This window comes from Stomoxys calcitrans, chromosome 1 (genome assembly GCF_963082655.1).
Source record: "Stomoxys calcitrans chromosome 1, idStoCalc2.1, whole genome shotgun sequence".
Lineage (NCBI taxonomy): Eukaryota > Metazoa > Arthropoda > Insecta > Diptera > Muscidae > Stomoxys > Stomoxys calcitrans.
Genome location: NC_081552.1, coordinates 210,898,159 through 210,924,043, shown reverse-complemented (window position 1 = coordinate 210,924,043; position 25,885 = coordinate 210,898,159). Strand labels below are relative to the sequence as shown.

Sequence of the window (25,885 nt, the reverse complement as noted above, 5' to 3'; positions counted from 1 at the left end):
AGTATTTGTGCAAGAGCCGGTGCCGCCCGGTCTCTCACTGAGATTGTCCGCGACTGTCGTTGCAGCTACTCCGTATGGAGCCCGGTAGCTCGCAGCTAAGTTTCTCGTGACAGCAATAAACACCACACAGATCGGACCTCAATGTTCCAGCCTGTGTGGTGCTCACAGCTATCCCGTGCTGTGTTGGTGTTTGGATCTGATGTTATCTACGGGCAACGGCCCACCATACAAAACCCCCAGAAAGGCTAACTTGAAAGAAAGACTGAGGGGAACTGGCCTCTTACCTTGTTTGTTGTTGTTGTAGGACTCCAACGGGTTGCCGATGGAGGACTCCAACGTGTTAATCCTATACGTACAACCGGCTGCCATGGAATTAAGAGATCGCAACTAGTTTGGTGGAAAGTAGACCTAAGGAAACTAGACCACGGGAAGCCCCATAATAGGGCGAATAAAACCAAGCTGCGTACGTATTGAGACCTGTATGGAGAATCTCTAAATTATTATTAGAGCGATGTGAAAACGTCCAAGAGCACCACAGGGTCTGTTTTTTTAATTGACAGAGGGAGTAAGTGAGTCCTTCCACAGGATTATCTTTAAAGATTCGAAAACACTTTGGAAAATTCTAAGATATGACGCAACTTCCACGGATTCTGGTTCAAAGACACTCGAAAGACTGACTGCGATGCACTTCTTTGGGTGCTCGAAAGTAGCCAGAGGATAGATGCAACTGGATGGTATCGATGTCCCTCTGCAACAACACAGTGGCGACGACATGATAACAGAGGAGAAGGGCAGTGAATTCGCTTGAACCCTGTAAGTCAACGACGCCGAATGGCATACAATCGGGCAGAATCACATGCCATACGACTCCTTGATATAAGTTTTAGGAGCTGTGTTTTGCTGGACTACGTTCTGTTTGGGTGGCGGGAGGTAAGAGTGGTTTTCTTCTCGAAGACGGGGTAAACCAAGTCATTCTCTGAGCAAGAACTATATGCCAATCATTCTTTCTTCCTTCAAAATGAAGACCCCGCAGAGACTAATGGAACCGAAACGAACCTTCACTGGAACGCGGCTTTCAGCATGCTTTTGCTTTGGTCCCCAGCACGAGATAGCTATGAGCAACAAACACGCTGGAACCTTGAACTCCGATATGTGTGGTGTTCATCGTTATCACGAAAAGTTTAGCTGGAAGCCTCAGGTGGCGGGTAGTGGAATGCTCCATACGGTCTCTCTCTACGAGTCTCGGGGAGAGGTCGTGTGGCATCGACTCTTGCTTAAATACTGCGTGCCTATGATGGTCGATATGTTAAGGCGAGTTATTGGCGCCTTCAAAAACCAATGACCATTATGTTCCCACGGCGATCGGTCCAATGGACAGTAAGGAGTTTGCTCACCTTTAGGTGCTTTACGAGGATCGCTACATCCACATGCAAATGTGACTACTATAATGACAACAACACAAAGGTTGGTCAATTGACTGCGTTATTCATGTTGTCGTTGGCTACATTGAAGGGATTTTTGGTGTGGGTGATTTGACTTTGACAGCCGCGTTTAAATAACCAATGGCCATTATGTCCCCACGGCGATCGGTCTTATGGACCGGAACGAGCTTGCTTCCATAAAGGAGCTTGACGAGGATCGCTACCTACCTGTGCATACGGGCTTGGCAAAATCCCCAGAAAGACTGATCTAGTGCTTGTCCAGTAGTCGAACATTTGATGATTCTCGGTCTCAACTATAGAAGGAACGTCGCAACTCATTAACGAAGAGTTGAAATCTTAAGCCTGGAACGGTAAACTAGATGTTAATGGCGATTGTTCGCTTGATTTTCATTTATAGATGTCTAGTGTGGCATTGAGCTTGAAGATGCCACTCTAGATACCTGTGCCTGATACCGCGGCAGTGCAGATGTTTTGAACAAGAAAGAGTGCCCTGAATGCAGAAGCGGTGTGGCGGAATGTTATATGAGGCAGGACGGATTATTTACCAGGAGACTCTTCCTTAGGCCACCGTGACGCAGATGCTAGCATGTCCGCGTATGAACCCGAACGCCAGGGTTCACATCTCGGCTTGAACATCATACAAACTTACAGCGGTGGTTATCCCATTACTAATGCTGGCTAAATTTGATAGGTATCCGGCTATGCTAAAACTTCTTTGCGTCGTTAGGACTCGGTATAAAAAAGGAGGCCCCTTATCATTGAGCTTAAACTTTAACCGGCCCGCACTCATTGATATGAAAGATGTATTCCCTGTCCCTTAGTCGAATTTTCATGGGATAGGGCGTAGTTTTTCCAAAAAGGGTTCTCAGGATTAGTTGACCTTTCCGGACTAGGACCTTTCCGGTGTCTTCTGCATACACAGACAGGCATAAATTGGTTAGGGGAACCGGGGCAGAGGTCCTCGTTGATGTCCTGGTAGTAAGCGATTCATGCAGGCCTTATAGACGAGTGTAGCGTCTTTCATGCGGAGGTCTTCGCGGTTTTAAAGGCACTGTAAGCAATGTTGATCCGATCGGACTGTCACAATTTGTATGGACAGTCAGCTGGCGATGAAGGCTCAGTTCCAAGTCAGTTCGAGACTGCTTAGCAAATGGAAAGAGATTCTTCAAAGCATTAGGAAGCCAGTCAGTCTCGGCTAATCTCGTACCATAAAAGGGTGGCGGATGGATCCCTGATGAGAACGTATCGTTGTTGCTGTTGTAGCAGTTAATTGTGTTCTATTTTTTGTCTGCTTGATCCTGTTGAGTATCCAGATTCAGGAACTCTGCAATTAAGATGGGGTACGTCCAGAGGAATATGGGTTTAAGCCATATTTGAACATTTTTAAAATTCGTTTAAGTATATTCGCCTTTGCCGATCCCGGCAAGAACATCACAATAATTTTCATACAACTTTTCTGGGGGGTGCTTAGTCCACCCCGCCAGAGGCCGTTCTTCTAAACTTATGCTAAAGTGGTGTCGATCTGTGGCAAGTCTTTCGGACCCTGCAATAAAAAGGAGATCCCTTGTGATTGACCTCAAACTTTTGTCGAGCAGCACTCATTGATTTTAAGAGTAGTATCACCGCTATTCCCTAATGGAATGTTTATGGGCAAATTTACAATTTTAGCCTTTCCATACATTTCATAATTTATCTACCACTAATCATTTTGTGTTTTTTTTTTTACTATCATTTCAGAACTCAGGTGTAGAATAAGCCATAGACAACCTTCATCATGAGCGTTCCGGAAGCTAAAGGTAAGTTTTTCTGATATATGAGCTTGGATTTTTGTAATATTTTACACTAGATTTTGGAATTTCAACATAAAAAAACCACAAACAACATTCCACGTTTCGGTATACCCCTTAAAAGGATGCACTGCACCCGATACAGCCTGATTTGAGATATGTTTGATGATTTTATATAAATTTGTTGTACTAAGTGGGATGAAATTTGTCATTGTTGGATCATTGGCTGGTTAAAACCTGTTTAAAAAACATATTCAATGTTGGTCCAGGTTGGTCGCGGACATCGAACCATGTGAGGACCAACATTCATTCAATACTTAGATCAGTACTGGGTACCCGTCGGTGGTTACTCAGACGATGTTACAATACTTTTATGGGGTAGGAGTTCGAGTTCGCTATGCAGAAGGACTGAAAGGGTCTTGGATATGGCATAGGACTGGGTCAGAGCTAAGTGTCTGAATGTAGACCCAGAGAAAACTGTGTTCCATGTTTCCTTAACAGAACGATTTCGACATACGAATGGGTCTAATACTTGCAAGTAATCTTGGATAGGTAATTGAACTGGAAGTGCCACATCCAGGAGCGTACTGAGAAGTTTAACAGTTGTTGGGGATTGTGTAGACGGTCCGTAGGCTCGATATGGGCATGAATTCTAGGATAGTAGAGCCAGTATTCTACAGCAACGTGACTAAACCTATACCTACTTACGTCTAAGTATTTTGATGGACTGCAGTTTTATCTCTCCCAGCATCCTGCACTTTTGCTTGATTGCCCTGCCGGTGCCTCAGTCTCCTTCGTCGTGCCCAGGATTGCTTTCTCGGTCTTCTTGTGAGCTTTGCAAAGCCCTCGCTCACTACTGCCGTTATCCCGCTGTCCACATCTCTCGATTCGGCTGCGATGTATGTTTCATTGACACTGTTGCTGTCTAAATCGGAATCGTAAAGACCACCTTTACTTTATGGCTGGGGACGAAATGCGTATCCCTCTGATTTATCCGTTTCTTACTCATTTGTTAGTCTGACGACTGGAAGCATTACTCTCGACTACAGAAGGCCACCGTAGCGCAGAGGTTAAGATATTCGCCTATGACGCTGAACGCCTGGGTTCAAATCCTGGCAAAAAAAATTATTAGCGGTGGTTATCCCCTCCTAATGCTGGCAACTTTTGTGAGGTACTATGCCATAAACAAATTTTCTCCCGAAACAGGTGTCACAACAAAGGAGGTCCCTTATCATGGAGCTAATCAACCTTGAATCGGACAGCACTGACTGATACTGGTATGTGAGACGTTTAGCCCTGCTCCTCAATGGAATGTTCATGGGCAAATTTGCAGTTTACAGGTGCCAAGGCACCTTTCCCTATAGGAGGGCAACATGCTCCAGTCCGATGCCACCACCGCAGCTGTTGGGTCTTTAGATTCAATTTTGAGCCTACTCCTAGAAGGATTTCAAATGTTTGCCTGCAACCCTTTCCGAGATACAGACATTTTTCTTTGAAGAGAAATTAAAACACGTCCGCTCCACTCAACAGGTACTTCAGATTCTTGAGATAACTGTTGGAGGTTATAGAAAAAAAGTCATCGTGCATCGTTTCAGCCAAATCGGGTCAGAATGGACGCTTCTAGAGGCTAAAGAAACACAATTGAGCGATTGCCTAATGGGGGAACTACATCTAAATATGAACGGTATTGGCCCCTTATCTATCCCAACAGACCTAATCAATAAGAAGTATTTGTGCAAAATTTCGAGCGGCTAGGATTAAATGTAGAGTGCCTTTGACAGACGGACGGACATGACTTTATCGACTTCAAGTGTCATGACGATCGAAAATGGGCAAAAGTGCCGTTTATGGGGAAAAAGGCAAAAAAATACACTTTTTGGCATCCCCGTTTTTGGAGCTCGGGACTGGGGGCCCCAAAATAGTCTTTCCCGTAGAATACGAATTGGTTCAAAAAAGTCATAAAAATCAATCCAGAGTTTGCAGGGGCCTTGAGAATTTTGAACTCCTTTTAAAAAATTTAAAAAAAAATTGGTATATGTTAACAAAATGTACTGTTATCGTTAGCGTTACCCAGAAATGAAGTCGCGCGTAAGTAAACGCCGCAGGTAAAAAATAATTTATATGATTTTGAGATTGTACTGAGCAAAAAAGTCCCCACTAGACCATACGTCTACCGTGAAAATCCAGTCCCCAGATTGTGATTTCTCAGACTTTTGTCACGTTTTTATACCCACCACCGAAGCATTGGTGGTTTGTCAATCCGTTTTCAACACATCGAAATATCCATTTCATACCCTATAAAGTATATATATTCTTGATCAGCGTAAAAATCTAAGACGATCTAGCCATGTCCGTCCGACTGTCCGTCTCTCTGTTGAAATCACGCTAGTCTTAAAAAAAATAGAGATATTGAGCTCAAACTTTGCACAGATTCTATAAGCAGGTTAATTTCGAAGATGGGCTATATCGGACTATATCTTGATATAGCCTACATATTGACCGATCCGCCGATTTAGGGTCTTAGACTCATAAAAGCCACATTTATTATCCGATTTCACTGAAAATTGGGACAGTGAGTTGTGTAAGGGCAGTCGAGATTATTCTTCAATTAGGCCCAGATCGGTCCAGATTTGGATATAGCTGTCGTATAGACCGATCCGTCGATTTAGGGCCTTAGGCACATAAAAGCCACATTTATTATCCAATTTTGCTGAAATATAGGATAGTAAGTGTTGTGTTAGGCCCTTCGACATCCTTCTTCAATTTGGCCCAGATCGGTCCAGATTTGGATATGCTGCCATTCAGACCGATCTCTCGATTTAAGGTCTTGCGCCCATAAAAGGCGCATTTGTTGTCCGATTTTGCCAAAATTTGGGACAGTGAGTTGTCTTAGGCCCTTCGACATACTTTTTTAATTTGGCCCCAGATCGGTCCAAATTTGGATATAGCTGCCATGTAGACCGATTTCTCGATTTAAGACGTTGGGCCCATAAAAGGCGCATTTATTGTCCGATGTCGCCGAAATTTGGGACAGTGAGTTGTGTTAGGCCCTTCGACATCCTTCTTCAAGTGGGCCCAGATCGCTCCAGATTTGAATATAGCTGCCATATAGACCGATCTCTCGATTTAAGGTTTTGTGGCCATAAAAGGCACATTTATTGACCGATGTCGCCGAAATTTGACACAGTGACTTATGTTAGGCTTTTCGACATCCGTGTCGTATATGGTTCAGATCGATTTATTTTTAGATATAGCTACTAAAAAGATCAATATTTTGTTATACACAATTGGGCAATGACTTGTACTTATTAGTATTTGGTCCAAATCGGAACATATTTCGATATAGCTGCTATAAGGCATAAGGTATGCATTTTTCACCGGATTTTGACGAAAGGTGTTTTACGTATATACCCGAGGTGGTGGGTATCCTAAGTTCGACCCGGCCGAATTTGACGCCTTTTTACTTGTTTTTGGATATTTCGGCCTATAACAGCCAAACCATTGAGATTTTCGGTCCAACACTGAGACAAAATTTGTAGCGACGACAATAGTTATGGACTCTCTAGTAACTTGCAAAAACATTGGAAAGCTCCTTCAAGCAGTTTTGGCCTTGTGAAAGGCAAATTTTTCTTGAAATTATTGATAAATAACTGAAAATGGTCTCGGCAGGTCGGCAGATGGTCTATATGGCAGCTATATAGTTCGATTTGGGCCATCGGTAGGCATAGTACAGCTAACCGATCTAAATTTCAGCGAAAATGGGTAATAAATGCGGCAATTGTGGGCTTAAAACTAAAAATCAACAGATCGGTCTATATAACAGCTTTATGGAAATTTAGTTCGATTTGGACCTTATTCGGTACGGAAATCGGTGGGCATAGTACAGCTCACCGATCGAAATTTCAGCGAAAATGGGTAAAATATGCCGCAATTTTCGGCCTTAAGACTAAAAATCAGCAGTTCGGTCTATATAACAGCTTTATGGAAGTATGGTTCGATTTGGACCTTATTCGGTACGGAAATCGGTAGGCATATTACAGCTCATCGTTCCAAATTTCATCGAATTCGGATAAGTGCGGCAATTGTCGGCTTAAGACTAAAAATCGACAGATCGGTCTGTATGTCTGCTATATCGAAATATAGTTCACTTTGGATCATATTCGGTTCGGACATCGGTAGGCATAGTAAAACTCACCGTTCCAAAATTCAGCAAAAATTGCTAATAAATGCGGCAATTATAGGCTTAAAATTAAAAATCGGCAGATCGGCTTATATGGCAGTTGTATTTAAATATAGTTCGATTTGGACCTTATTCTGTTCGGACATCGGTAGGCATAGTACAGCTCACAGATCCAAATTTCAGCGAAATTAGATAAATAATGCGCTAATTTTCGGCTTAAGACTAAAAATCGGCAGATCAGTCTATATGACAGCTATATTGAAATATAGTTCGATTTGGACCATATTCTATTCGGACATCGGTTAGCATATTACAACTCACAGGTCCAAATTTCAGCGAGACCGGGCAATAAATGAGGGTTTTATGTTTTTTGGCCGATCTTTCCATACAAGTCCGAACACTGTGGCGCCGGTAACGTGGGTACGAATCCTGGTAAGCACACCTATAAAAAATTTTGCATTGGTTATCCCCTGCTAATGCTGGCGACATTTTGAGGTTATGTACCATTTCATAGAATGGCATGGCAGCCAAATAAAAAAATATCCCGAAGGTGACGGAAAAACTGCACTTTATAGGGCGCACCCCCTAAAATTTTTCTTTTTTTAGAGCTTAATTTATTTCTTTGCATATCTTTCGCAATCTACTCATTCGTTTGCAAAGTTCTCATGACCCCGTAGGTCCTACCTCCGGGTCAAATTTTTTGCTAATTTACTCGACAACACCTTTCATTTGATACTCATAATGCCTAGTTGGACCACAAGGGTTTTTTTTTTTGGAACTCTAGAGGGGTCTTTGTCCCCAAAAACGCACTTGGTGTTCCTGAGGTGAACCCACATCTACACACCAAATTCCAGCCAAATCGGAGGTGCGCCCTGCGACACGCTATTCGGACTGAGCTATAAAAAGTTCCCTTATCATTGAGCTTAAACTTAAATCGGACAGCACTCATTGATATGAGATGTTTGCATTATATTTGCCCTTTGAAGAATAGTTCGCCAAAGTTATAGCCCCAAAAATTTATCCAAACCTCTAGCTTCATATTTCATTAACAAATGTTCAACAATTTCACATTAAAATTATAAAGTCCGTTGTTTATTTGCTTATCTAATATCCAAAAACAAAGGTAGGCAGCAAACAAATGAACTTTGTTTTTAAATCCTTAAGTGAAGAGACGAAGAGTAGAGCTTTGGTGCTGCTTATAATGCAACATTTACAGTTTAATCTTCTTCTTCTTCGCCACCACCAGAACCACCTTGGTTCTTCTTCATGTTCTTCCTCTTTACGCGGCCAGGACGGCCACCACCGAAGGGTGACTTCAGGGAGAAGTCAATGTGTTTCTGGGAATCCAAACGCACCACAAATGAGGGGATGTTGACCACTTGTTTGCGGACGCTAGGGTGAGGGAAATAAAACGAAAATGGAAATATTTATTAATAAATGTTCAAAGTTAGTTCATAGTTTAGGAAAAGGAGGTTCTTTAAGAGCTTCATTTTCTTAAAAGAGGTTCAGTTTTGTTCAACTTACTCATGCCAGAGTGTTTAGGCTGGACCTAAACTTAATTGGTTTCTAACTTCCACCATCTGAGAACTAAATGGGGAAGCACCAATACCAAAAGACGTTGAGAGCCGGTACAAAATACCCCATACCTCCTTAAACAAACTCAGGGTAAATTGTTCGACTCCCAAGTGGTCTTACTGAACATTTTTTTTTCTATTTGATAGACGTTTTCAGCACAACTGTCTGCTGATGAATGCGTGTGTGTGTGTTGCACTCAAATATCACGAATTTAACAAAAACCTTGGCAAAAGCTTTCAGGCTGTTGCCTTTGGCACTCAGAGGAGAATATTTACCGAATGTGACGCTGACGGATCAAGACACGAGCATGATGGATGGATTTGGCCAATCCCAATTTAAAGACTTGGGTCTGGAGACGGCGTTCCAAGAAATCTTCGATTTTCAAACCCAAAACGTAATCGAGCTTCATGCGAGACTCATCCAAGACACCAATACGAACCAAACGACGCAACAAAGCGTTACCTGAAAAGGGAGGGGAAAAGAAAAAGTCAATAATTGTGTTCCTCCAAACCTCAAACATTAGAGGCCGCCGCCTTGCGCTTATTTTGCCAAGCGGTTTAATATGACTTCATTTCAGCGTTTTAGTATCTTCAAAGCGTTTTTTTAATACTCAGACAAGAAGTGTCAGATGTTAGTTAAAAATGCAGAATCATCATAGCCATGCACTTTAGCCACCAGCCAGCGTCTATTGACGTCTCCTTGTCACACTTACCTTGGAACAATCTCTTTTCGTCTTTCTCCTCCAAAGTCAACAATTCACGGGCAGCCTTACGGATTTTAGCCAAGGCATACTTGACACGCCATACCTCACGTTTGTTGCGGAGACCATATTCACCAATGATCTTCAATTCCTGGTCCAAGCGTGCCTTTTCATAAGGACGACGAGGAGTGACATAGGTCTTTGAGAAGACCGAGGGTATACGTCCGTTCACCATGTTGTTACCAACTCAAGCCGATTACTGAAATCAAAAGAGAAAAGCAATGAGGTTATTACAAAATCATCAAAAATCTCCAGCATCCTAAACTTTTTCACACAATTTAATTCAAAATTCTTTAGATTTTGTTTTAAATTTCCGTCTCTATTAACAATTTTCAAAAAATCTCCATTAAATTTCTATAATTTTGAATTTTTTCTTAAACCCCTTATTATACGTACATTCGGTTTGACGATTCAACAAAGAAAGAAAGATAATCACGAAATGTCAAATGACATTTCTCGCTGACTGTCATAGAGTGGCCATATCGCTTTGTTGTTCAGTTGTGTTGAGAGGCAACATATCACAAAACTTCCCGCTAGATGGCATTGCTGCAGGCAGTATGAATTATCGCACAACTAAATAAAGCTCGAAGGAAGATATGTCGATCAACTTTTGATACTGCAAGAAGTTTAGGTTTTCCGTTATAAAAACTGTTGAATTTAAAATTGAATTAAAAACAATGCACAGAAATATATTTAGCAAAATGTGCCGTGACTAAATTTTCTTAAGTAAAATTTCACTGTGTAAAATTGCTGTAGTTGTTGTTGTTGTATCCACATTTTCATGTGGGGGTGGTCATACTCGTCAAACTACTGTAAATAAGCAATCCGGTCCAAAGGACCAATCGCCGCGGGAGCAGAGTACCATTGGTTATTTAAAGGTGCCAATAACTCACCTTGTCATATCGTGCCTGGTCAGCACTCAGTATTTGTGCAGGAGCCGGTGCCGTTCGGCCTCTCACTGATTGTCCGCTCGATATCGCTGATTGTCCGTGACTGCCGTTGCAGCTACTACGTAAGGAACATTCCACCATCCGCAACGTGTGAACGCGCCCGGTAGCTCGCAGCTAAGCTTCTCGTGACAGCACTGAACACCACACAAATCGGACCTCAATGTTCCAGCCTGTGTGGTGCTCACAGCTTTCTCGTGTCGGGAAACTTTTTCTAGTAAATCTTCACTGTGAAAAGAAAGAATATTTTCTTAAGTTGTTGTTGTTGTAGCAGTGTGTTGTGCATCGAGGCGGCACTCCTTGCCGATGAAAGACTCCATCGGGCCAATCCGGTTCGTACAACCGGTTGCCAAGGGATTGTAAATTTTCTTTGTGAAATTTTTTTAGTAATTCATCTCCTTGAAAATTTTCACAGTAAAAATTTTCTTTAGTTGTTGTTGTTGTAGCAGATTGTTGTGTTCTATTTTTTGTCTGCTTGATTCTGTTCAATGTCAAGATCCAGGAACTCTGCGACTAAGATGGGGTGCGTCCAGAGGGATCTGGGTCTGAGTCGAGTGGGTCTGGCTGGGTAGTTAAACATGTGACATGTATCGTGTGGTTCCTGGTTACAATCGGGATATAGTACATCTTGCACGTCGGCATCAATCCTTGCTGTGTAGGAGTTGAGGCGGCTGCATCTGACGAATCGTAATTGAGCCGTAGTTCTGGCTCAGGCTTGCCAGGGGAGGTCCATTTCTACAGGTTGCAATGGTTAGTAAATTTTCACCGTGAAAATTTTCTGTAGTAACTTTTCACTGTGAACATTTTCTGTAGTAACTCTTCACTATGAATATTTTCTTTAGTAACTTTTCACTGTGAAAATTTTCTTTAGTAAATTTTCACTATGAAAATTTTCTTTAGTAAATTTTCACTATGAAAATTTTCTTTAGTAAATTTTCACTATGAAAATTTTCTTTAGTAAATTTTCACTATGAAAATTTTCTTTAGTAAATTTTCACTATGAAAATTTTCTTTAGTAAATTTTCACTATGAAAATTTTCTTTAGTAAATTTTCACTATGAAAATTTTCTTTAGTAAATTTTCACTATGAAAATTTTCTTTAGTAAATTTTCACTATGAAAATTTTCTTTAGTAAATTTTCACTATGAAAATTTTCTTTAGTAAATTTTCACTATGAAAATTTTCTTTAGTAAATTTTCACTATGAAAATTTTCTTTAGTAAATTTTCACTATGAAAATTTTCTTTAGTAAATTTTCACTATGAAAATTTTCTTTAGTAAATTTTCACTATGAAAATTTTCTTTAGTAAATTTTCACTATGAAAATTTTCTTTAGTAAATTTTCACTATGAAAATTTTCTTTAGTAAATTTTCACTATGAAAATTTTCTTTAGTAAATTTTCACTATGAAAATTTTCTTTAGTAAATTTTCACTATGAAAATTTTCTTTAGTAAATTTTCACTATGAAAATTTTCTTTAGTAAATTTTCACTATGAAAATTTTCTTTAGTAAATTTTCACTATGAAAATTTTCTTTAGTAACTTTTCACTGTGAAAATTTTCTTTAGTAAATTTTCACTATGAAAATTTTCTTAAATAAATTTTCACTATTAAATTTTCTTTAGTAAATTTTCACTATGAAAATTTTCTTTAGTAAATTTTCACTATGAAAATTTTCTTTAGTAAATTTTCACTATGAAAATTTTCTTTAGTAAATTTTCACTATGAAAATTTTCTTTAGTAAATTTTCACTATGAAAATTTTCTTTAGTAAATTTTCACTATGAAAATTTTCTTTAGTATATTTTCACTGTGAAAATTTTCTTTAGTAAATTTTCACTGTGAACATTTTCTTTAGTAAATTTTCACTGTGAACATTTTCTTTAGTAAATTTTCACTGTGAACATTTTCTTTAGTAAATTTTCACTGTGAACATTTTCTTTAGTAAATTTTCACTGTGAACATTTTCTTTAGTAAATTTTCACTGTGAACATTTTCTTTAGTAAATTTTCGCTGTGAACATTTTCTTAAGTAAATTTTCACTGTGAACATTTTCTTTAGTAAATTTTCACTATGAAAATTTTCTTTAGTAAATTTTCACTATGAAAATTTTCTTTAGTAAATTTTCACTGTGAAAATTTTCTTTAGTGAATTTTCACTGTGAAAATTTTCTTTAGTAAATTTTCACTATGAAAATTTTCTATAGTAAATTTTCACTGTGACAATTTTCTTTAGTAAATTTTCACTGTGAAAATTTTCTTTAGTAAATTTTCACTATGAAAATTTTCTTTAGTAAATTTTCACTATGAAAATTTTCTTTAGTAAATTTTCTTTTCACTTTCATTTTCTTTAGTAAATTATCGCTGTAAACATTTTCTTTAGTAAATTTTCACTGTGAACATTTTCTTTAGTAAATTTTCACTTTAAACATTTTCTTTTTTAAATATTCACTGTGCAAATATTCTTTAGTAAATTTTCTCTGTGAAAATTTGCTTTAGTAAATTTTCTCTGTGAAAATATTCTATAGTAGATTTTTACTGTGAAAATTTTCTTTGGTAAATTTTCACTGTAAAAATTTTCTTTAGTATATATTCACTGTGAAAATTTTCACTGTGAAAATTTTCACTGTGAAAATTTTTTTTAGTAAATTTTCACTGTGAAAATTTTCTTTGGTAAATTTTCACTGTGAAAATTTTCTTTTGTAAATTTTCACTGTGAAAATTTTCTTTTGTAAATTTTCACTGTGAAAATTTTCTTTTGTAAATTTTCTTTTGTAAATTTTCACTGTAAAAATTTTCTTTAGTAAATTTTCACTGTTAAAATTTTCTTATGTAAATTTTTACTGTGAAAATTTTTAGTAAATATTTACTTTGAATATTTTCTTTAGTAAATTTTTACTGTTAAAATTTTCTTTAATAAATTTTTACTGTGAAAACTTTTTTAAGTAAATTTTCACTGTGAAAACTTTCTTAAGTAAATTTTCACTGTAAAAACTTTCTTTAGTAAATTTTCACTCTGAAAGCTTTCTTTGGTAAATTTTCACTGTGAAAGCTTTCTTTAGTAAATTTTCACTGTGAAAACTTTCTTTAGTAAATTTTCACTGTGAAAACTTTCTTTAGTAAATTTTCACTGTGAAAACTTTCTTAAGTAAATTTTCACTGTGAAAACTTTCTTTAGTAAATTTTCACTGTAAACATTTTCTTAAGATAATTTTCACTGTGAACATTTTCGTTTCGTTAGTAAATTTTCATTATGAAAATTTTCTTTAGTAAATATTCACTATGAAAATTTTCGTTAGTAAATTTTCTTTAGTAAGTTTTCACTAAGAAAATTTCCTTTAGTAAATTGTCACTAAGAAAATTTTCTTTAATAAATTTTCACTGTGGAAACTTTCTTTAGTCAATTTTCACGGTGAAAAATTTCTTTAGTAAATTTTCACTATGAAAATTTTCTTTAGTAAATTTTCACTATGAAAATTTTCTTTAGTAAATTTTCACTATGAAAATTTTCTTTAGTAAATTTTCACTATGAAAATTTTCTTTAGTAAATTTTCACTATGAATTTTCATTATGAAAATAATCTTTAGTAAATTTTCACTATGAAAAATTTCTTTAGAAAATTTTCACTATGAAAATTTTCTTTAATAAATTTTCACTATGAAAAATTTCTTTAGTAAATTTTCACTATGAAAAATTTCTTTAGTCAATTTTCAGTATGAACTATGACTATGAAAATTTTCTTAATTTTCGCTATGAAAATTTTTTTAAGTAAATTTTCACCATGAAAATTTTCTTTATTAATTTTTCACTATGAAAACTTTTTTTTAGTAAATTTTCACTATTAAATTTTCTTAAGTAAATTTTCACAATGAAAATTTTCGCTATGAAAATTTTCTTAAGTAATTTTTCACTATGAAAATTTTCTTTAGTAAATTTTCACTGTGAAAACTTTCTTTAGTAAATTTTCACTGTGAAAACTTTCTTTAGTAAATTTTCACTGTGGCTGAATTTTAGCATGAAGTGTTTTGTTATGATTTCCAATAACTGTGCCAAGTGTGGTTCAAATGGGTCCATAACCTGATATAGCTGTCGTATAAACCGATCTGTGGTCTTCAAATCTTGAGCCTCTAGAGGGCGCAATTCCTATCCGATTTGGCTGAAATTTTGATCTTGGCTCTTGATTTCTTGAGCCATTAGAGGGCGCAATTCTCATCCGATGTGGCTAAAATTTAGCATGAAGTGTTTTGTTATGATTTCCAATAACTGTACTAGTAAATTTTCACTATGAAAATTTTCTTTAGTATATTTTCACTGTGAAAATTTTCTTTAGTAAATTTTCACTGTGTACATTTTCTTTAGTAAATTTTCACTGTGAATATTTTCTTTAGTAAATTTTCACTGTGAACATTTTCTTTAGTAAATTTTCACTGTGAACATTTTCTTTAGTAAATTTTCACTGTGAACATTTTCTTTAGTAAATTTTCACTGTGAACATTTTCTTTAGTAAATTTTCACTGTGAACATTTTCTTTAGTAAATTTTCACTGTGAACATTTTCTTTAGTAAATTTTCACTGTGAACATTTTCTTTAGTAAATTTTCACTGTGAACATTTTCTTTAGTAAATTTTCACTGTGAACATTTTCTTTAGTAAATTTTCACTATGAAAATTTTCTTTAGTAAATTTTCACTATGAAAATTTTCTTTAGTAAATTTTCACTGTGAAAATTTTCTTTAGTGAATTTTCACTGTGAAAATTTTCTTTAGTAAATTTTCACTATGAAAATTTTCTATAGTAAATTTTCACTGTGACAATTTTCTTTAGTAAATTTTCACTGTGAAAATTTTCTTTAGTAAATTTTCACTATGAAAATTTTCTTTAGTAAATTTTCACTATGAAAATTTTCTTTAGTAAATTTTCTTTTCACTTTCATTTTCTTTAGTAAATTATCGCTGTAAACATTTTCTTTAGTAAATTTTCACTGTGAACATTTTCTTTAGTAAATTTTCACTTTAAACATTTTCTTTTGTAAATATTCACTGTGCAAATATTCTTTAGTAAATTTTCTCTGTGAAAATTTGCTTTAGTAAATTTTCTCTGTGAAAATATTCTATAGTAGATTTTTACTGTGAAAATTTTCTTTGGTAAATTTTCACTGTGAAAATTTTCTTTAGTATATATTCACTGTGAAAATTTTCACTGTGAAAATTTTTTTTAGTAAATTTTCACTGTGAAAATTTTCTTTGGTAAATTTTCACTGTGAAAATTTTCTTTTGTAAATTTTCTTTTGTAAATTTTCACTGTAAAAATTTTCTTTAGTAAATTTTCACTGTTAAAATTTTCTTATGTAAATTTTTACTGTGAAAATTTTTAGTAAATATTTACTTTGAATATTTTCTTTAGTAAATTTTTACTGTGAAAATTTTCTTTAATAAATTTTTACTGTGAAGACTTTTTTAAGTAAATTTTCACTGTGAAAACTTTCTTAAGTAAATTTTCACTGTAAAAACTTTCTTTAGTAAATTTTCACTCTGAAAGCTTTCTTTGGTAAATTTTCACTGTGAAAGCTTTCTTTAGTAAATTTTCACTGTGAAAACTTTCTTTAGTAAATTTTCACTGTGAAAACTTTCTTTAGTAAATTTTCACTGTGAAAACTTTCTTAAGTAAATTTTCACTGTGAAAACTTTCTTTAGTAAATTTTCACTGTAAACATTTTCTTAAGATAATTTTCACTGTGAACATTTTCGTTTCGTTAGTAAATTTTCATTATGAAAATTTTCTTTAGTAAATATTCACTATGAAAATTTTCGTTAGTAAATTTTCTTTAGTAAGTTTTCACTAAGAAAATTTCCTTTAGTAAATTGTCACTAAGAAAATTTTCTTTAATAAATTTTCACTGTGGAAACTTTCTTTAGTCAATTTTCACGGTGAAAAATTTCTTTAGTAAATTTTCACTATGAAAATTTTCTTTAGTAAATTTTCACTATGAAAATTTTCTTTAGTAAATTTTCACTATGAAAATTTTCTTTAGTAAATTTTCACTATGAAAATTTTCTTTAGTAAATTTTCACTATGAAAATTTTCTTTAGTAAATTTTCACTATGAATTTTCATTATGAAAATAATCTTTAGTAAATTTTCACTATGAAAAATTTCTTTAGAAAATTTTCACTATGAAAATTTTCTTTAATAAATTTTCACTATGAAAAATTTCTTTAGTAAATTTTCACTATGAAAAATTTCTTTAGTCAATTTTCAGTATGAACTATGACTATGAAAATTTTCTTAATTTTCGCTATGAAAATTTTTTTAAGTAAATTTTCACCATGAAAATTTTCTTTATTAATTTTTCACTATGAAAACTTTTTTTTAGTAAATTTTCACTATTAAATTTTCTTAAGTAAATTTTCACAATGAAAATTTTCGCTATGAAAATTTTCTTAAGTAATTTTTCACTATGAAAATTTTCTTTAGTAAATTTTCACTGTGAAAACTTTCTTTAGTAAATTTTCACTGTGAAAACTTTCTTTAGTAAATTTTCACTGTGGCTGAAATTTAGCATGAAGTGTTTTGTTATGATTTCCAATAACTGTGCCAAGTGTGGTTCAAATGGGTCCATAACCTGATATAGCTGTCGTATAAACCGATCTGTGGTCTTCAAATCTTGAGCCTCTAGAGGGCGCAATTCCTATCCGATTTGGCTGAAATTTTGATCTTGGCTCTTGATTTCTTGAGCCATTAGAGGGCGCAATTCTCATCCGATGTGGCTAAAATTTAGCATGAAGTGTTTTGTTATGATTTCCAATAACTGTACTAAGTGTGGTTCAAATGGGTCCATAACCTAGTATAGCTGCCATATAGACCGATCTTGGTTCTTGACTTCTTGAACCATTATAGGGCGCAATTCTCATCCGATTTCGCTGAAATTAAGCATGAAGTGTTTTGTTATGACTTCAAACAACTATGCTAAGTATGGTTTAAATCGATCCATTACCTGATATAGCTGTCATTTATACCGATCTTGGATCTTGACTTTTTAAACCTCTAGAGGGCGCAATTCTTATCTGATTTTGCTGAAATTTTGTACAACGGCTTCTCCCATGACCTTCAACATACGTGTCCAATTTGGTCTTACTCGATCTATAGCCTCATACAGCTCCCACATAAACCGATCTCCCGATTATGCTTCTTGAGCTCCTACAAGGCGCAATTCTTAACCGAATGAACTACAATATAACCCAATGACTTCTACTATGGTCTTAAACATTTAATTCACTTATGATAGAAATCGGAATATAACATGATATATCTCCAATAGCATAACAGTTCTTATTCAATATTCTTTGTTTGCCCAAAAAGAGATACCGCTCAAAGAACTCTACAAACGTGATCCATGGTGGAGGGTATATAAGATTCGACCTGGTCGAACTTAGCACGCTCTTACATGTTTTATTTATTTTTGCACCCCAATTTTGATCCCAGGAACACGAATCTGAAGTTTGTGTTTGGTGCAAAGGCTCCTGGGGCCACCCAAGGGCCAAAAGCCCCCCGTGAGGGGAAGTGGTTGAACCTAGGAAATATTAGCATCAAATGAAAGGTATTGTCGAGTGGATTACGAATATGCCATGTCTAAAAATTGGACCCGGGAAGGGCCTACGGGGTCTTGAGGATTTTTAAACCAGGTAACATAGGCAATATGGGCATCAAATCTTCATCTAATCCTTCGTACCTTTCATTTGATACCCATATTGCATATGTCAATAAGCTGCAAAATTCTCAAGACCCCGTAGGTTCTTCCCGGGTCCCATTTTTAGGTACGTTTTTGCATATTCGTAATCTATAATACCTTTCATTTGATACCCATATTGCATAAGTTGGTTCACTTCCCCCCACCGGGGGTTTCTTAGGGTGGCCTTTGTCCCAAAAAAACGGACTTCTGATTCGTGTTCCAGTGGTCAATCCACATCTACATACCAAATTTCATCGAAATCGGAGGCGCGCCCTGTAAAGTGCAACGTTTTTTCAAAATTTTTAATTTTTTTCTGTTCGAGGGGCCGGTTTATATGGCAGCTATATGAGGTTAAATACTGATTTGGACCTTACTTGGCACAGTTGTTGGAAGTCATAACAGAACACTACATGCAAAATTTCAACCAAATCGGACAAAAATTGCGGCTTCCAGGGGCTCAAAAATTCAAATCCGGAGATCGGTTTATATGGGAGCTATATCAGGTTATAGACAGATTTGCACCGTACTTAGCACAGTTGTTGGACGTCATAACATAATACTACCTCCAAAATTTGAGCCAATTTGGACAAAAATTGCGGCTTCCAGGGGCTCAAGAAGTCAAATCGGGAGATCGTTTAATATGGCTATGAGCTATATCAGGTTATAGACCGATTTGAACCGTATTTGCACAGTTGTTGAATTTCAGCCAAATCCGACGAACATTGTGGCTTCCAGGGGCTCAAGAAGTCAATTCGGTTTATATAAGAGTTATATCTAAATCATAACCGATATTGCTTAATTGCAATCCCCAATGTCCCACGTCAATAATAAGTATCTGTGCAAAATTTCAAGCGGCTAGCTTTACTCGGTCGACCGCTATCATGATTTCGAGAGACGGATGCCGGACTTGGCTAGACTGACTTAGAACATCAAGACGATCAAGGGTATATATACTAGGGGGCCTAAGAAGAATATTTCGAGGTTCCAAGCAGAATGACTAGATTAGTATCCCCGATCCTATGATTGTTAATGGTCTGGTGTGGGCAAGTAGTTCTATTCAAAATAAGTAAAAGCGTGCTAAATTCGGCCGGACCGAATCTTATGTACCCTCCACCATGGATCGCATTTGTCGAGTTCTTTTCCTGGTATCTCTTTTTAGGCAAATATATGATAAATGGAAAGAATTACTATGATATTGGAGCTATAATATCAAGTTATCGTCCGATTCGGACCATAATAATAAAATTTTAGCCAATTCGAATTAAAATTGCGGGAGATCGGTTTATATGGGAGCTGTATCAGGCTGTAGACCGATTCAGACCATAATTGACACGTATATTAAAGGTCATGAGAGAAGTCGTTGTACGAAATTTCTGCCAAATCGGATGATAATTGCGACCTCTAGAGGTTTAAGAAGTCAAGATCCCAGATCGGTATATATGGCAGCTATATCAGGTTATGGACCAATTAAAATCATATTCGCCACAGTTGTTGGAAGTCATAACAAAATAGTTCTTGCAAAATTTTAGCCGAATCAGATAAGAATTGCGCCCTCAAGTGGGTCAAGAAGTCAAGATTCAAGATCCGTTTATATGGTAGCTATATCAGGTTATGGTTCGATTTGAACCATACTTAACATAGTTGTTGGAAGTCATAATAAAACACCTCATGCAAAATTTCAGCCAAATCGGATATGAATTCCGATCTCTAGACGCTGAAGAAGTCAAGACCCCAGATCGGTTTATATGTCAGCTATATCAGGTTATAGACCGATATGAACCACACCCAGCACAGTTGTTGGAAATCATAAGAAAACACCTCATGTAAAGTTTCAGCCAAAACGGATGAGAATTGCGCCCTCTAGTGGCTCAAGAAGTCAAGATCTAAACGGATCTCCCGATAATACTTCTTGAGCCTCTATAGGGCGTAATTTTTATCCGATTTGATTGGCATTTTGTGCAACGACTTATTCTATGACATTCAACATACGTGCCAATTATGGTCTGAATAGGTACATAACCTGATATAGCTCCCATACACTGAAAAAAAGTTGGCCGAAAATTTAAGATTTTTCCTCATTCGTAGGATTGTATCAATGAAAATGAGCTAAAGAACCAAATTTTAAAATAAAGATAAATCTTTAAATTAAATTTCGTAAATACTTATGGACATGACCACCCGTTTCAAATTTTGATCGCTGATTGATTCTTATTATGATTTCATAGATGACTGTCCAATTATTATTTTCTGTTTTCATACCCACCACCATAAGATGGGGGTATACTAATCTGGTCATTCCATTTGTAACACCTCAAAATATTCGTCTAAGACCCCATAAGGTATATATATTTTTGGTCGTCTTGAAGTTCTGAGTCGTTCTAGCCATGTCCGTCCGTTCATCTATCGAAAACACGATAGCGGTCGAACGCATCGAACTATTGGGTTGCCCAAAAAGTAATTGCGGATTTTTTTAAAGAAAGTAAATGCATTTTTAATAAAACTTAGAATGAACTTTAATCAAATATACTTTTTTTACACTTTCTTTCTAAAGCAAGCTAAAAGTATTAGCTGATAACTGGCAAAAGAAAGAATGCAATTACAGAGTCACAAGCTGTGAAAAATTTGTCAACGCCGACTATATGAAAAATCCGCAATTACTTTTTGGGCAACCCAATACATCAATATTAAGCTGCGCAACTGCTTAATATTGATGTAGGTCGTTGGGGATTGCAAATGGGCCATATCGGTTCATTTTTAGATTTAGCTTCTATAAAAACCGAACTCCCGACAAATTTTGTCCGATTTGGCTAAAATTTTGCATAAGGTGTTCTGTTAAGACTCCCAACATCTGTGTCAAGTACGGTCTGAATCGGTCTATAATCTGATATAGCTCCCATATAAACCGATCTCCCTATTTGACTTCTTGAGCCATTACAAGCCTCAATTTGTGTTCGATTTGGTTAAAATTTTGCATGTGGTGTTTCGTTATGACTACCAACAAATGGGCCAAGTACGGTCCGAATCAGTCTATAACCAGATATAGCTCCCATATAAACCGATCTCCCAATTTGACTTCTTGAGACCTTACAAGCTGCAATTTTTGTCCGATTTGGATGAAATTTTGCATGTAGTGCTCTGTTAAGACTTCCAACAACTGTGCCGTGTAGGGTCCAAACCGGTCTCTCGATCATCCTTGTTCTGTTCCTAGAGCATTAATGTTTGCTGGTTTGACAGAAGTTTGGTATGTAGAATAAAATTATGCTCTTCAACTAAATTTATTTTGCAGAATCCAGGGTGGTGGTTTCCCAAGTTTCGGCCAGCCAGAACTTAGCACGCTTTTACTTGTTTTACTAACTACGGTTCACTGTTGTCTTGTCCCACGGTCAATTTCCTAATTTTCAACAATATTTTAACCTTCATTTAAGATTTTTGTTTTTAATAACACGAAGCAAAGTTAAGGATTTAGTACCATTTAAAAAAAAAAATTCTTAATATGAAGGAAAATATTTTTCACCAAAGGGAATGTTTCCTAAAAAAGTTGGAAAATTTATGAACTTTAAATCATTAAAATTAGTACAAAAATTTTTTCAATTTAAAAACCGATTTTTTGAACTTGGCCACCTCGGCGTTTCGAAAAACTGTTCGGTCTGCCAAATCTTCATTTGTGGTCAGATTTTCAAAATTCTTTTTTTGTTGGAATTTTCTTACAAAAATCTCCCTAAAATACCCATTTTAGGCAAAGATAGTTTCCGCATTGGCATTTTTTAGTAAATTTGCTGTGAAAGCTACAAATATTGTTTAGTGCAAAAAAATGTGTGCATGGGTTCGGCCGGGCCGATATTTGGATTCTCACAACCTCGAATATATATAAAGGGTGATTTTTTAAGAGCTATAGGAACGTTTTTCAAAAAAAAAAACGTTAAATTTAGAAAAATGCAGGAAAACTTTGTTTGAAACGATAGTATGGTCCATTTAATTTAATTTTTGAAAATTATATCATGCTAATGTTGACTGTGACTGCGCCTCAAATGATCCATCCGCTTAGTGCAATTTTGGCATACTCTTTCCAACATTTTGGCCGGTATCTCACGCATAAATCCTTCAATGTTGTTCTTCAATGCGTCAATTGAAGCGGTTTTGTCTGTATAGACATGAGCTTTAACATAGCTTCACAAAAACTAATCTAAAAACGATCCAGTAGGCCAATTGACCGGTCCCAAACGTGAAATAAAATGTTCACCAAACTCGTCTCTCAATAAGTCCATTGTTGTTACGCGTGCTGTGTGGCATGTGACAACATCTTGTTGAAACCACATATCATGCAAGTCAAGCTCTTGTATTTTGGGCAAAAAAAGTCATATATCATCTCACGGTAGCGCTCACCATTCACAGTTACGTTACGATTCGCATAATCTTTGAAGAAGTACGGTCCAATGATGCCACCAGCCCATAAACCGCATCAAACTGTGACCTTTTCAGGATCCATTGGTAGTTCTTGCAATGCTTCTGGCTTATTTTCACTCCACGCATTTTGATAATAAAATTCAATAATTTGGAATCGTTGTTCGTTTGTAAGATGATTCATGGTTAAATTATAGACCAAAATGAATATGTTTGACGGTGAAACAAAAAAAGAAACGTGCGTGAGCTGTTTAAACCAGTGTTGCCAAAATAATAGCAAAAAAAATCACCCTTTAAAGCATCTGTTGTCGCGATGTTGTGACCACTGCAGAAATACCTCTATTGTGAATGGTAAAATTAAATTTTAAACCAATTATTTATCCAATTGGGTGCACAAATTTTATTTAACTGCTATGCCGACACATGTTTTGCAAATTTTAATTATAAATTTTATAAATATTTGCAACTTTTCCTTGTATTGTTTGGACAGGTTGGCAAATGGCGTTACCATTTCAAGGTAAATCAACAGACTTGTACTGGAAACTTTTTTTAATTTTTTTTTTTTGCTTTCCTCGGCTTATCTATTCATTATTAAAATTAAACACAGCAATTGTCTTTTATCGATTGTTATCACTATCTAACTATCGATAACTGACTATTCCATGCAACTTTGTTCTGAACATCTATCTTGTATGGGCCCTTTGGTTTTGGATTGTTTGCAAAACCGCTTGAATGTCAACACTTCGAACCAAGTCGAACCGTTGAAAGACGACAGTAAGACATCAAACAGTGCACGTTATTTTGGCAATTTTGATTGGCTGGAATCGGCAGAACTTACCGCTAATTTTGCTGCGCTTGGTCATAAACAAAACAAAATATAGCAGAGTTATAGCAGAGCATACTTTGCAGCTCAGATGTTGGGTGTTGAGATGAAAATATCTCCCAACATAGAGTCTTATCAACAGCAAAGCCGGCTAATAGTGTTGCCGTTGTGTTGTTATTTTATAAAAAATCACAACACACACCATTATCTAAGTGAAAATGTTTTATTATACCCTCCACCATAGGATGGGAGTATACTATTTTCCTCATTCTGTTTGAAACTTCTTGAAATTTTCATCTAAGACCCCATAAAGTTGATATATTCATGATCAACATGTCATTTTAAGTCGATCTAGCCTTGTCCGTCCGTCTGTCTGTCTGTCGAAAGCACGCTAACTTTCAAAGGAGTAAAGCTAGCCGCTTGAAATTTTGCACAAATACTTCTTTTTAGTGTAGGTCGGTTGGTATTGTAAATGGTCAATGTCGGTCAATATTTTGATATAGCTGCCATATAAACCAATCTTGGATCTTGACTTCTTGAGCCACTGGATTGCTCAATTCCTATCCATTTTGGTTGGAACATTGCATGAGGTGTTTTGTTATGATTTTCAACAACTGTGCTAGGTGTGGTTCAAATCGGTCCTATACGTCATATAGCTGTCATATAAACCGATCTGGGGTCTTGACTTTTTGAGCCACTAGAGGGCGCAATTCCTATCCGGTTTGAAAATTCGTTATAACATGTTTCGTTATGACTTTCAATAACTGTGCTTAATATGGTTCAAATCGGTCCATAACAAGATGTAGCTGTCCTATAAACCAATCTGGGGTCTTGATTTCTTGAGCCTCTAGAGGGCGCAATTCTTATCCGATTTGGCTGAAATTTTGGCATGCCGTGTTTCGTTATAACTTCCAACAACTGTGCCAGCTGTGGTTCAAATCGGTCCCATACCTGATATAGCTGTCATATAAACCAATTTGGTTTATATGACAGCGCCCTCTAGACACTGACTTCTTGAGCCTCTAGAGGGCGCAATTCGCTATTCTATTAGGCTGAGATTTTGCACGAAGTATTTTGTTGTGACTTCCAACAACTGTGCGAAGTACGGTCTAAATCGATTCATAACCTAGTATAGCTGCCATATAAACCGATCTGGAATCTTGACTTCTTGAGCCGATAGAGGGCGCAATTTTCATCCGATTTGACAGAAATTTTGTACAACGTTTTTTCCCATGACCTTCAACATACGTGTCCAATATGGTCTAAATCGATCTATAGCTTAATACAGCTTCCATATAAACCGATCTCCCTATTTTGCTTCTTGGGACCCTACAATGCGCAATTCTTATCCGAATGTAGTGAAATATTTCACAATGACTTACAATGTTCAGCATTCAATTCATTTATTGGACTATAATTTGATACAGCTCCAATAGCATAACAGTTCTTATTCATTATAATTTGTTTGCCTTAAAAGAGATACCGCGAAGAGAACTTGAATTCGAACTCTGCATCTTTGTGTGGAACATCGTCCAGATCGGACCTAATTTGGATATAGCTGCCCTATATACCGACCGACTGATCTTCCGATATAGGGTATTGAGGTCATAAAAGATCCATTTATTTCCCGAATTCGATGAAATTCGGTACAGTGTGTTCCGATAGACCCCTACCCGTTCCTGGCAAATGTGGTCCAGATCGGACAATATTTGGATATAGTTGCCATATTAAACCGATCTACCGATAAAGTGCGATGAGCCAACAAAAAGAGCATTTTTCATCCTATTTCGACGAAATTTGCCACAGCCAGTTTTGGTACTCTTGTTGAATATCTTCCAGATCGGAGCATATTTGGATATAGCTGCCATGTAAAGCGATCTCCTGCTATAGAGTATTGAGCTCATAAAATGTACTTCCTATTTGTGAGGGTAGCTTGTTATTGTAAATGGGCCATACCGGTCCATGTTTTGATATAACTCCCAAAAAAATCGATATGCCGAATATACTTCTTGAGCCTCAAGAAAGGGCAATTCTGATACGATTTTGTTGAAATTCTGAAATTTTGTGTTTTGACGTTTTCTATGGCATTCAAGAGATGTATCAAGTATGGCTCGAAGCGGTGCAAAACCTGATATAGCTCCCATATAAACCGATTCCCCATTTTATTTTTTGAGTCAGTATAAGGCGCAATTCTTATCTGATTTAGGTGAAATTATATGCATCTACCATGGTCTCCAACATCCAAA

At 36.1% G+C, this 25,885-nt stretch overlaps 2 protein-coding genes across 3 annotated transcripts in view; one reads left to right on the top strand and one right to left on the bottom strand.

The window, feature by feature from the left end:
* Positions 1-25,885, top strand: part of LOC106092952 (capon-like protein) — a 977,840-nt gene that overhangs the window by 142,159 nt on the left and 809,796 nt on the right. For both annotated transcript variants that reach the window (XM_059361274.1, XM_059361275.1), the window contains exon 2: positions 3,180-3,238. The gene's annotated coding sequence lies outside the window, so the exon portion shown is untranslated. The remainder of the gene's footprint in view (positions 1-3,179; positions 3,239-25,885) is intronic.
* LOC106084389 (small ribosomal subunit protein uS4) lies at positions 8,473-10,210 on the bottom strand. The gene is made up of 4 exons (XM_059361284.1): positions 10,141-10,210; positions 9,697-9,943; positions 9,260-9,446; positions 8,473-8,801 (listed from the first exon to the last, which is right to left on the bottom strand). The coding sequence occupies exons 2-4, from the start codon at positions 9,917-9,919 to the stop codon at positions 8,627-8,629; spliced, it is 585 nt and encodes a 194-aa protein (XP_059217267.1). The 5' UTR covers positions 9,920-9,943; positions 10,141-10,210; the 3' UTR covers positions 8,473-8,626.